Below are 12,500 nucleotides of genomic sequence, written 5' to 3'. Positions count from 1 at the left end.
AGGCTCAAGTTCGATACTGCAATGACTCAGCAGTCACTGTCTATATGTCACTTCTTCTTCTTGGACAGAACTGACACTCCGGAGAGTGAGGCAAGTGTATGTTAGTTCCTTGCCCAAGGGAACTTATGTATGTGGCCCTCCCGCACTCAAACTCTGACCCGAAGGTCCCGGATGTTGCCAATCTCCAACTGCACACTCTAACCAATTGAGCCACATACATACATACATACATACATACATACATTTTTTTGTACATACGTACATACAAGAGTCCCTAAGGCCCAGGTTCGATACTGCAATGACTATTCTTGCTGTACTTCATACTTCATACTTCATACTTGCTGGACAGAACTGACACTCCGGAGAGAGAGGCAATTGTATGTTAGTTCCTTGCCCAAGGGAATTTATGTATGTGGCCCTCCTGCACTTCAACTCTGACCCGAAGGTCCCGGATGTTGCCAATCTCCAACTGCACACTCTAACCAATTGAGCCACATATATACATACATACATACGTACATACATACATACATACATACATTCATACATACATACATACATACATACATATGTACATACCATATTAATCTTGTAGATTTCATATTGAGTCTATGTATACATGTGTTTTTATTTGTTTAATTTTGTGTTTATCGGCCTGTATGCCCATCTGTTTGTCGTTGCGTTTACTTGTCTGTCCATTCGTCTACCTGTCCATATATCTATTCATATTTTTCCACTTCAGTTTGCATGTTTATTGTTCTTAGATACACATACTAGACTGAGGTCATTGTATTCAATGAACAAAATGGCGGCTCCTAATAAATCAACACGCTACATCTCAACGAGTGCAGAAAAGGTACTGGATGCTCCCGACGTGATCAACGACTTTTGTAAGGCAATAAGTTAAACTTTAAATTAAAATTATTTAATAAATATATTGTGGATTTCTATAGATATCAATGTTCTTGATTGGAGTATTGACAATGTTGTATGCATCGCACTCGGGCCGTGTGTTTACATGTGGAATGCCGATACAGCCAATTTGAGTCATTTGTTGGATATGTCTGTTAGTGGAGACGAGTTGGAGTGTGTGACTTCTTTGTGTTATGATGCGAGCGGGAAGATATTGGGAGTGGGAAACAGTAGAAATGAGGTACAGTTGTGGGATGTGATGCAACAGAAGAAGCTGAGGACGATGAGTGGGCATGAGAGTCGAGTGTCGTCTCTTTCATGGAATGGACCATTTTTGACAAGTGTGTGTGTGTGTGTGTGTGTGTGTGTGTGTGTGTGTGTGTGTGTGTGTGTGTGTGTGTGTCTATAGTTTGTAATTTGTGGCTGCAGTGGTAGTTCGAGTGGACATATTCACTACCACGATGTTCGTGTTTCTGATCACTGCATGACAAAGGTGGCTGCTCATCGTGGCGAAGTGTGTGGACTGAAATGGTCACCAGACGGTCGGCATCTAGCATCAGGATCTAATGACAATCAAATTAAGATATGGACAGGAGTTGATAGAATGAGAAATCCACTGCATACTCTTACGGATCACATTGCAGCAGTGAAGGTATGTCTATTCACAGTTATGCTTGACTGCTCTGTTTGTCTGTCCATCTGTTTGTTTGTCTGCCTGTTTGTCTGTCTGCCTGTTTGTCTGTTTGTTTGTTTGTCTGTTTGTTTGTTTGTCTGTATGTAATTTTGCCTTTTGTTGTGCTTTTTATTTTGTGAATTTCAAAGGTGGTTATTAACTGTAGATTGTTATAGGCTCTTGGTTGGTGTCCTTGGCAGTCTTCTCTGTTGGCGAGTGGAGCTGGCACAGCAGACAGATCCATTAAGTTGTGGAACGTTGTGACTGGACAATGTCTCAAGTCTACAGACACTAAATCACAGGTCACACTCACACACACACACAATTTGAACATTGGATTGCACCCTGTTGTCACCTTATAGGTTTCCTTCTCACTCTGTATGTTGAGCATGTTGTTAAAATGTCTTCTCCATCTATCATGCTGGGACTCAGTAGTGGTACATGCATTACCATTCTCATCTTTTACCACAGCCGATCTCATTGGCACCACACCTGTTCTTCCTCTTTGAATGTCACGAAGACATTTCCACACAAGCTTCCCACGTGTCTCCCTCTCACTGCTCGCCTTGCTGTCCTTCTTGCAATTCTGTGTTTCTTATAGATCTCTTTTCCAGTGCTAAGCCACAATGCATATAGCCTATTTCTCTCTAAGAAGAGAAGTTTTAGATTTTCCTCGCCTTCTCTAAACCAATCTGATTGTCTCCTATCCTCATATCCAAGCTCAGTCTTAGCCCCGTCACACAATGCCGTCTTCAGGGTATCCCACTTCTTTTGTACACATTTCGTCTCATCCTACTCTTCCTGTAGCCTCTGGTTAACACTCCTCACAAAGCTACCCATACATGTCTCTCTGCCCCTCTCATCAGCACATTTCCCCTTCAACTTTAACACATCCCATCCTCTCACAGCTGTTCCTGCAGCATCCCTACTGAATGACTTTCTCCCAACCACCACTTTATAATTAGGTCTCAACATTCTATGACCAGTGTTGCAATCCGCACCACGCATCACAGATATCCAGGCACTTCCTCCTATTACCCTTCCTCATAATCAATGCAATGCCATTTCAGTGACTTTGGGTGCTGCCAGGTCTGCTTGTGAATTTCTCTTTCTTAAATCAGGTGTTGCAAACGGTAGTTTCATTTATAGATAGAAAAGACAGCAACTCTTTTCCAGCTTCATTAATCTCACCATATCCATGAGGACCTCTCTCATACCGCTAGTCATCATCAACACTTCTTGAACCCAAGCGAGCATTAAAATCCTCAACATCACATAACACTCATTTGATGGAACAGATGAGACAGCAGCTTGAAGATCATTATATAATTTATCTTTCTCTTTCCTGCTTGCAATGAATGTAGGAGCACAGCAAGATAGAACATGCAGTCATCCACAGCCAGTAACCAACCTCGAGCTCCAAGCTTTCCACTGACTACCACCCGCCTTCCACGCATGTATAGCTTCTGCAGATAGGACTATGACAACCCCTTCTCCTCTGCCTTTTTTGCCCTGAGTCAGGAACATCCCTGCCAGCTGTCAACACAACAGTACCTCCAATTCTATACGCATCAACTCCAAACCATTTGGTCTCCACCACATTCACTTGGTATCTGTCCAGTTCACTTATAACGTGGTCTACCTTTCTTTCATCAATGACACTCACATCACAACTGAAACGTCTGGCAATCTCAATAGGTCTGTCAACATCAACTTGCTCTATGTGCATCATTCGATATCTCACCCTGAGAGGGTTGCAAAACCTCCACAGGGGAAAGCCTTGGCATGAACTGAGTGATGCCATCATTCGACACCCTGTACTCAAGATCAAAAGACTCCAAGACTCCACTCAGCTTTAGCCAGTGTTCACAAAGTGAAAACACTTGCCCGTGGGTCACCACGGGGAGGAGCTGACTAATATAGCTCTTACAAGAACTGACTGACACACACACACACGCGCGCGCACACACACACACACACACACACATTCATGATGTGTTATTGTATTAGGTGTGTGGTGTGCTGTGGTCAGAAACTTATCGTGAGCTGATATCTGGGCATGGGTATAGCCAGAATCAGTTGTCAATGTGGAAATACCCAACAATGACTAAAGTGTGTGACCTGATGGGTCACACTGAACGCATCCTGCACATGTGCTGCAGTCCGGCCAACAACATGGTCGCATCGTTGGCAGCAGACGAAACGTTAAGATTGTGGAATTGCTTTCAAGAAGACAAAAGCAAGAAGAGCCAGCGTCTAAAGAAAACTAGCCATGACAGGTCACGCAGCATCCTCAATCATATTCGATAGTCTACAGTTGCTAATTAGACACAAAGTGAGTATTGTCTAAATAATATATGAGAGGGTAGTCTAGATATGGAATTACAAATTGCCAGTTATATATAATACAACTTCTGAACTCGTTTGTTAATGCAACAACCATGAGCGTGGCTTAAATCGAGACTGTACTGTACATGTTACTTTTGCATTGTTTACGTCAGTCCCCTAGCAAACTCCACATACGGGATATTGGTTGGACGTTGTAATGACTTGTGCAGAAGAAGTAGCTGCTTTAGAACAACAGGTTGTCTGGTTGAAGTTTATTATTAATACGGCAAACACTGAGGGAGAGAAACTTGTGATTAGCTTGCTGAAGCGAAGAAGAGGCTTGAAGTAGAGCAGATGAGAGAGAAGGAGCTCTCATATCGTATAAAGGAGGAGGAGGAAGCTATTGTAAGACAAAAACAGAGGAAAGAACGAAGAGAGAAGGAAGAACAAGAGAGAAAGAAAAGACAGGTCACGTGATAATTACCATATAATAATAATAATAATAATTTATTTGTATCACACCAAATCTGGTGTAGTTCCCTCATAGGGGCAACATAAAACACACACACACATACACATGTAGACAAATGACATAACTAACACACAAAATCACTTAACCTACACGTATAAACATTACCACCTACCATATCCAATTCGTGTCCAGGATAACTACGTCTAACTATTAGCAAAGCCAGTCCATATATGGAGAGGTATTTGAATTGTGGGAGTTAGGCTGTTGAAGATGAAGAAAGTGTGAAAATGTTGGAAAAATTGGCGTTGTCTGAGATGAGGTTGACAGAGGTGAAGAGAGCAAAAGAAGCTGTTGGGATGATATACAAGAAAAAGTCAGACATTTCAAATATGATCACTCACTTGGGTTGCATTGATTATGTAATTTTATTGATTGTTTGTATCTTTGTTTGTCTGTTTTTTGTTTGTGTGTCTTTTTTGTATGTGTTTGTGTGTCTGTTTGTCTGTCAGTTTGTGTGTCTGTTTGTGTGTCTGTTTGTCTGTCTGTTATTATTGTTATGCATACGTAAAGTTAGCGATTGTTATTAATAGAGTAAGAGTTCAAATATAGTAATCTGTCTGTTTGTCTGTCTGTTTGTCTATCTGTTTTTCTGTCTATCTGTTTGTCTGCCTATCTGTTTGTCTGCCTATCTGTTTGTCTGTCTATCTGTTTGTCTGTCTGTTTGTATGTTTTGTCTGTTTATTTGTCCATTTGTTTGTCTGTCTGTTTGTCTGTCTGTTTGTCTGTCTGTTTGTCTGTCTATCTGTTTGTCTGTTTGTTTGTCTGTCTATCTGTTTGTCTGTTTGTTTGTCTGTCTGTCTGTTTGTCTGTCTATCTGTTTGTCTGTCTGTTTGTTTGTCTGTTTGGTAGTCTGTCTGTTTGTTTGTTTGTCTGTTGTTTGTTTGTCTGTTTATCGGCCCACATTTCATTATCTTGCATGCTCTACATGTTGCTATATCTGGTTTGCAGTAAATATGACAATGACATGAAACAATTTTGTTTATACATGTATTTGTGTGTTTTATTATAGATTAGCAGAGATTAACACAATTGATCAAATTCTGATTTCACGAGAAAGAAAATACAAACAACTGCTAGAGGGACACGTAAGCAACAGAACGACACGTACGCTGCATATTATGGGGATAAATTGTCTTTTAGGTTGTGCCTGCTGTTGATGTGGATAGCCCAGTGAAGACTGAGCTTCACTCTGATGCATCCCACATGTTGGTAGAAGAAAGGAGGCAAGTAATGAAGGAGTTGCTCAGCAGACGGCAAGAGGTCTGATATAATAGAATCTGATATAGTGAACAGCTAGATCAATGGACAGACAGGCAGACAGACAGACAGAGAGATAATTTATTCTCATACAGATTCTACTTGTACATATGCTAGGATTTTCTAAATACAAATCAGTCCTTGCAAACAACAAAGTCATTAACTAATGGACTTGACTTTGAATGTCAAAAGATAGATAGATGGACAGACAGACAGCAGACAAGACAGACAGACAGACAGATAGACAGATAGACAGATAGACAAACAGACAGGCAAACAGACAGGCAGACAGACAGATTATTTTATTGTTACAGATCCTCTACTTGTACGCATCCTAAACTTCTATGATGAACCAGTCCTTCACAGCGAAATACTTTAAAATATTAGTGGACTTGGATCTGTAAAATAAAGTCAAAAAGCTTGTCCATGTCATTCTTTGTTTCTGAAACTCTTGACAACTTTTTCAGGATTACTTTTGCATTGCATCTTTGAAGAATCAAAGACAGACAGATAGATAGACAGACAGACAGATAGACAAACAGACAGGCAAACAGACAGGCAGACAGACAGACAGACAGACAGACAGACAGACAGACAGGCAGATGCTAGACGAGCTGCCTTGAACCTGGTTAGGATGGGCGAGCTTTTACGAGCAGCTAAAGCACTTACCAGTTTAGGATTGGCTCCAGCCAATGAGGAGACAACAAGCAAGTTGGCCACTAAGCACCCGAAACGAAGCAGTGAGCTAACTGGAGTACGTCCATCAAATAATGAAGGGTTTATTCTTAATAAATCAACAGTCTACACAAAAGTTTGCCAGCATCATCGTGGGTCTAGCTCGGGTCCTTCTGGGTGGCAATTTGAACATCTACGTCTACTGATGGACAATGCCGGAACTGCAGAGGATATATACTTTGCTGCTACTTGCATAGCAGAAGGAAAGCTTCCTAAGTCAGCTAGCAAGTTACTGTCATGAGCTCAACTTATTGCCCTTCCTAAATCGTCAGGTAATGTGCGACCAATTGCTATTGGTGAAGTGCTACGACGCGTCACTGTGAATACTATCTGCTGCCAGCTCAAACAATCACTTTCCAAGTTCTTTGCCCCGATACAACATGGTGTAGCAACAGATGGCGGATCTGAGCTGGTTGTAAATCACATACGTCTTTTCTTGGAATCTAACAAACATTGGTCACTTCTAAAAACAGACGTCAAAAATGCCTTCAACTCCATCAGAAGGTCATGTTTGATGCAGATGGTATACAAGTATTTTCCAGAAATATACAACCACGTGTCCCAGATGTACTCTGATAGCAATCCGCTAATCTACTACACCAACGGTAAAACAGTATCAATGTTTTCTTTAGAGGAGGGAATCCACCAAGGAGACCCACTTGGTCCTGCTTTATTTTCGATCACTATTCAGCACACATTGTTAGAGTTACAGAAGGCTAACCCAAACGTCACTTGCTTGGCATACTTGGATGATGTTTTTGTCTTGGGGCCAATTGATGCAGTTGTATCAGCATCGAATGATCTCAGATCTTCCTTTCCACCAATTGGATTGGAAATCCAAGACAAGAAATGTGAACTGCTTTCTCCTACAGCATCAGTCTCTTCCGATGTCACATTTCCTGTTTCAAATGAAGATATCATTGTCCTGGGGACCCCAGTTGGTAACAGCTCATTCACCTCAAAAGTTTGCACTGACTTTGCACAGTCAGGAAGCTTACTCTGTGAAGAATTGCTTCAGCTGGGGTATACACAGAGTGCCATTCTACTTCTTCACTACTGCCATGCTCATCGGTTGTGTCATCTACTTAGGAATGTTCCTCCTGATGAGCTACGGCCTGCTACGATTATTCATGACACACAAATGCAAACTACCTTTACCAAACTGCTGAACGTCAATGACATGACTGCTGAAGCCTGGTCACAAGCTACTTTTCCAGTGAGGTATGGTGGTTTTGGAATGACTCTGGCAACTCAACTTTCACCTATAGCATTCGTCTCTGGTTGGGCTCACTCATTGCAAGTGTTACCGGACCGATTTCCAGATCTACAGCCACAAGTAGCTTCAGTAATCAGTCAAACAATGTCTCCAAGTGCTCAGGAAGATAGCATTAGTCACCATCTACAGCAGTGTCTGTGTCCTGGTCGAGCTCTGACAGACCTCGTCTCTAACACCAAAAGACTTTAGCATAAGTTGACTGAAAAACAAACAAAATCTCAAGTTCAGTACATGATTGACAATTCTTCAATCAAGGACGCAGCTCATTTGAGATTCCTTCAAGGAAAGGGCTCAGGAGCCTGGCTGGACGCTATTCCCACCTCAAAAAAGCTTGCAATTTTTCCTGGATTATTCCACTTGGCAGCATTAATGAGGTAGGGTCTACGTTTGCCACTGCCTCAATCTATAATTGAATGTGATTGTGGAAAAGACACTAGACACCAATGGATACCACCTCAGTACTTGCAAGACAGGAGGGGTTCCAGTTTGGTCACACAACTCGATGGTCTCTGCTTGGTCCGAATGTTTGAAACGCGTGTCACTTCCTCACACTATTGAGCCAAGAGACTGTTACAGCAGCTCTCAATCCAGACCTGACATAGCTGTCCATAATGCAACTGACTTCAACGTTGAACTTGATGTCTCTGGCACACCCGTGGAGCTCAGAAGCAATTTCACATGCAGCCACAATGGATGGATCAGCAGCTTCAAAAAGGGAAGAAAAGAAGATAGAGAAGTACAGCAAAGAAAGGCACACTGGTGGAGGTTCTCCTTGCTTGATTCCCTTGGTTTTCGAACATTTTGGACGTTGGGGGAATAGCAGAGAGAAGTTTCTTCACCAGATCTCACTAAGATCACGTGGTGAAGATGGAAAGCTGAATTTGATTGAATTTAAAACGTACTGGCGGCGAACACCGTCAATGTCAATAACATTACAACGTTGCAATAGTAGTGTTTTAGCTAAAAAGGTTGACAGAATAGTTTGTAGTAATGACTCTGTAGATGATAGCTACAAACATCAGATGGCTGTTCGTTAGAGTTTTTCTTCTACGACCACTATGGTCGTTTATATGAAACTCTTAGTGTTATATGTAGCCTTTTCTGTATTAGCGTTGATGTTTTCAATAAATGTTTTTACAGACAGACAGACAGACAGACAGACAGATTATTATATTTTATGTTAAACACTATTACCATACATGATCTAGTCGAAATGACAGACAGACATTATTTGCATGAGCTGCAGTGAACATTAAATTTCCATTGTTAGGTCATGCATTGACACATTAGAGGGAGGTTCAATTAGTAGAGTCATTTACTTTGCATTTGGTGCTTAGGAAACAGGAAGAATTGTTTTACTTAACTTTACGTATTATATTAGGAACTTGATGCTGCTTTGGTTCAGCATGCGGCAGATGCTGAAGCTTTGAAAGAAAGAAAGCGTGTAGAGATGGAGAGACTGTCTCAATTCAGATACAGTCATGGTCTCAACTTAGCTGATGACACAATGAACATCGACATGGCAACACGCTTACAACAGACAGAGAGAAATGCGATGAGAACAAAGCTACGAGTGGAAAAGCTCAAGTGAGATATGTGATTGATGATATGGAGTTATAGATGACTGGCATTGTGTGTGTGTGTGTGTGTGTGTGTGTGTGTGTGTGTGTGTGTGTGTGTGTGTGTGTGTGTGTGTGTGTGTGTGTGTGTGTAGCTCAGTTGGTTAGAGAGTGCATTTAGAGAATGAAAACATCCGGGACCTTGCAGGGTTGCAGGTTCAAGTCACAGTGATGGTGAGCTATGACATAATTTCCTTAAGCAAGAAACTTACACACAATTGCTTCTCTCGACTCAGGAGTATAAATGAGTACCTGGTCATTGACTGGGGTGGACATGACCACTGGCTTGGCTCTGACATCATGCAGCAGACGGGTACGTGTGGGCCTTGGTATCCAGTCCCAAAGCTGCGCCATAGTCAGTGTCCCTGGATGACTCTGGCCAAGCTCCAGGTGGATTGTAGCGCTGGCCCTAAGCCTCCACGTAGCACATGGAGGCCCTGTCTCTAGAGGCAGGGGGAGCTATCTCCGCAACTAACCTTAAGGTTGACGTCATTCACGAATGATGTGGAGGGCTTGACATTTGTCCATTGTCCATTGTGTGTGTGTGTGTGTGTGTGTGTGTGTGTGTGTGTGTGTGTGTGTGTGTGTGTGTGTGTGTGTGTGTGTGTGTGTGCTCACGTGTGTGTGTGTGTGCTCACATGTGTGTGCATGTGTGTGTGTGTGTGTACGTATTCATAGTTGTGTGAAATTCAGGAAAGATCTTGAGCTGGCACATCAACGTGCGCAAGGAAAGTCCTATACATACAAAGGAGAGCTTGGACCATCTTCATACAAACCATGGCAGTTGGAAGATTATTACATGGTATGCAAGTTAATTTGTATGTTTAAAGAATACAAAATATTTATGTAATAAATAAAATCAAAGTAGGGATGACAAGTACTCATACTTTAAATGTCAAACCAATCTCCCACAATTAAATCCCTACTTCACTCTGTTTCCTTTCAAGGTGGCTGCTTGGATAAGAGTGAAGTAGGGATTTGATTGTGGGAGATTGGTTTCACATGTAAAGTATGAGGACTTGTCTGCGAAAGTTTTTTCGACCTCTATTTCTTCAAGCATTACCTGAAAGTACGCAGCTACACACACACACACACACACACACACACACACACACACACACACACACACACACACACACACACACACACACACACACACACACACACACACACAACACACACACACCATAAACCATAAACCGCGCATCTGAAATAGATGATGGCGTCCAGCAGGAAAGAGTCAACAATAAAAAGCTACACTACACTACAGTCTTAGACTCTATGTTCTAATATGTTCTAAATACAGTGTCAGTCATGTGTTCAAGTATTCAAATGGTAGTCACGTGGCCAAGATGGCGGACCAGCGTGATTGTTACGTTCTAACGTGACAAGAAGAGTCAAAGTACAAAATGTTGTTAAGTTCACTGTTTGTTTGGATTATGTCATAGCTCCGTCATCCCCATTTTCACTGGAAATTCTCTATGCAAAGTGCAGCTCTGTCCGCTCAGTTGACAAACACAACCAGTCTGGAAATGCTGCAAATACTGACACTGAGGTTGTAAGCACTCAATGTGGTTTACAGCGATGAGAGTCCAGTGCGAGTGTCTTGATTGGGAGCTTCCAGGAAGACATGTTGTCACATGGCGCCTCACATTACTGGGTGTGTGGACTTCTGAAATCTTTTGATGTCAACTGAATAAACGATGCCAAGAATATCGTAACAGAACTCAGATGGAAAGCCGAATATCAGGCAGAACAAGGACTACAACACACACACACACACACACACACACACACACACACACACACACACACACACACACACACACACACACACACACACACACACACACACACACACACACACACACACACACACACACACACACACACACACACACACACACACACACACACACACACACTGACACACACACAACTTTGTTTTCTATTTATTACATAAATATTTTTGTATTCTTGTATAGTTGCACTGCACTGGAGAGGACCATTTAGCTATAGTTTATCTTGACCCTATAAGGCAGCAACTGTACTTTTCCAAAAATGTGTTGCCTGTACTCTGTAGTAAGCTGTCAAGATCCAATGACACCCTTAGATTAGCTTGTACATGCAGGGCTGTAGGAGCCAGACCACTTTTTCCTAGAGTGAACTTCTAGTACCAGATGCCTATTTTAAGGCTCAAGGAATTGGTCTGGTTTGGCCGAACCATCTTTCAAAAACTGCATTTCTGACACTTGACGATTGCACGAAACTTACTGTTGAAATATAGGTGATTAAATAACTAATATATTTATAGTTGAAACAAAGTAAATAGTATCGTCTTATCGCTGTTTACGCTGCCCTGAGGTCATTGCTTATCCATGTATTACAATAATTGTTGGTAAACGAGAGTAATTGTTCAAGAACTTGTTGTGTAGATAAGATTAGGTAATATGCTGGAAGCTGCTCTCTTGGACCACATCCCTTTAGCGCGCGTTAGGCCAGACCCTTGAAATGCTTCCTGTTAAGTATGTAGAGATCACATATTTTAGCATATACAATATGGATACCACCACAATGTTATTTGTGATTGTAGGTGTTTGCATGTGATAGAGACAAGTACCTGTTTGTATTCCAAGAACAAAGCCATTCCAACTCAATTAAGTAATATAACATGTAGACAGTAAAGTGATTACAACTAGCACAACAAGCATTTAGTGTTCAATGTTCTAACACAAAACATGCAATCACATGCTCTCAAATCTCTCTTTATTTGCCTTCACCCAATCTTCGAATGACTGAGCACAAGGATTCAGTTTCTTAGTTAGAGCGACATCCTTCAGACGATGGAAATGATCAGTCTGGAAATATCTGAACATGTTTGCTATTTCATCGGCTGCTGGAAAGCCAAAAGCAGCAAACTCATCACTCGTCAGTTTCTGTTACACACAATAATTACGCAAATTATTATATAAGAGTGTATGGTACATGTAAACATTACATCAGCATGTTTGACTGTTTTTGTTGTATGTTTGGTGATCATGTCTGTATAGTGACCAACAGGCTTGTAGTCGGCTGCCAGTCCAACTAACTTCCCAATGTACTCATCTCGATTTTTAAAAATTTCTGCCACAGCTGGTCCACCGTCTGCAACAGACATGGCATACAGAG

General features: G+C 41.7%; 3 protein-coding genes across 3 annotated transcripts in view; 2 read left to right on the top strand and 1 right to left on the bottom strand.

Moving 5' to 3' along the window:
- LOC134196538 (cell division cycle protein 20 homolog) overlaps positions 1 to 4,015 on the top strand; it is a 4,932-nt gene extending 917 nt beyond the window's left edge. The window contains exons 2-6 of the mRNA XM_062665687.1: positions 765 to 890; positions 954 to 1,256; positions 1,344 to 1,564; positions 1,762 to 1,887; positions 3,596 to 4,015. Coding sequence (XP_062521671.1) covers positions 765 to 890; positions 954 to 1,256; positions 1,344 to 1,564; positions 1,762 to 1,887; positions 3,596 to 3,895 — 1,076 coding nt within the window. The 3' untranslated portion in view covers positions 3,896 to 4,015. The remainder of the gene's footprint in view (positions 1 to 764; positions 891 to 953; positions 1,257 to 1,343; positions 1,565 to 1,761; positions 1,888 to 3,595) is intronic.
- A 92-nt stretch (positions 4,016 to 4,107) lies between these two features.
- The window catches only part of LOC134196789 (uncharacterized), a 19,731-nt gene continuing 11,338 nt past the window's right edge, over positions 4,108 to 12,500 (top strand). The window contains exons 1-7 of the mRNA XM_062666009.1: positions 4,108 to 4,169; positions 4,232 to 4,381; positions 4,646 to 4,758; positions 5,455 to 5,530; positions 5,586 to 5,705; positions 9,095 to 9,300; positions 10,026 to 10,134. Of these exons, the coding sequence (XP_062521993.1) occupies positions 4,131 to 4,169; positions 4,232 to 4,381; positions 4,646 to 4,758; positions 5,455 to 5,530; positions 5,586 to 5,705; positions 9,095 to 9,300; positions 10,026 to 10,134 (813 nt within the window). The 5' untranslated portion in view covers positions 4,108 to 4,130. The remainder of the gene's footprint in view (positions 4,170 to 4,231; positions 4,382 to 4,645; positions 4,759 to 5,454; positions 5,531 to 5,585; positions 5,706 to 9,094; positions 9,301 to 10,025; positions 10,135 to 12,500) is intronic.
- LOC134196394 (nmrA-like family domain-containing protein 1) overlaps positions 11,937 to 12,500 on the bottom strand; it is a 1,204-nt gene continuing 640 nt past the window's right edge. Inside the window, exons 1-2 of the mRNA XM_062665508.1 lie at positions 12,331 to 12,500; positions 11,937 to 12,268 (exon numbers count right to left, since the gene is read on the bottom strand). The exon at positions 12,331 to 12,500 is cut by the window's right edge and continues 640 nt beyond it. Of these exons, the coding sequence (XP_062521492.1) occupies positions 12,077 to 12,268; positions 12,331 to 12,500 (362 nt within the window). The 3' untranslated portion in view covers positions 11,937 to 12,076. The remainder of the gene's footprint in view (positions 12,269 to 12,330) is intronic.

Source organism: Corticium candelabrum, chromosome 21 (genome assembly GCF_963422355.1).
Source record: "Corticium candelabrum chromosome 21, ooCorCand1.1, whole genome shotgun sequence".
NCBI classification, from domain to species: Eukaryota; Metazoa; Porifera; class Homoscleromorpha; order Homosclerophorida; family Plakinidae; genus Corticium; species Corticium candelabrum.
This window is presented reverse-complemented; position numbering and strand designations above follow the sequence as displayed.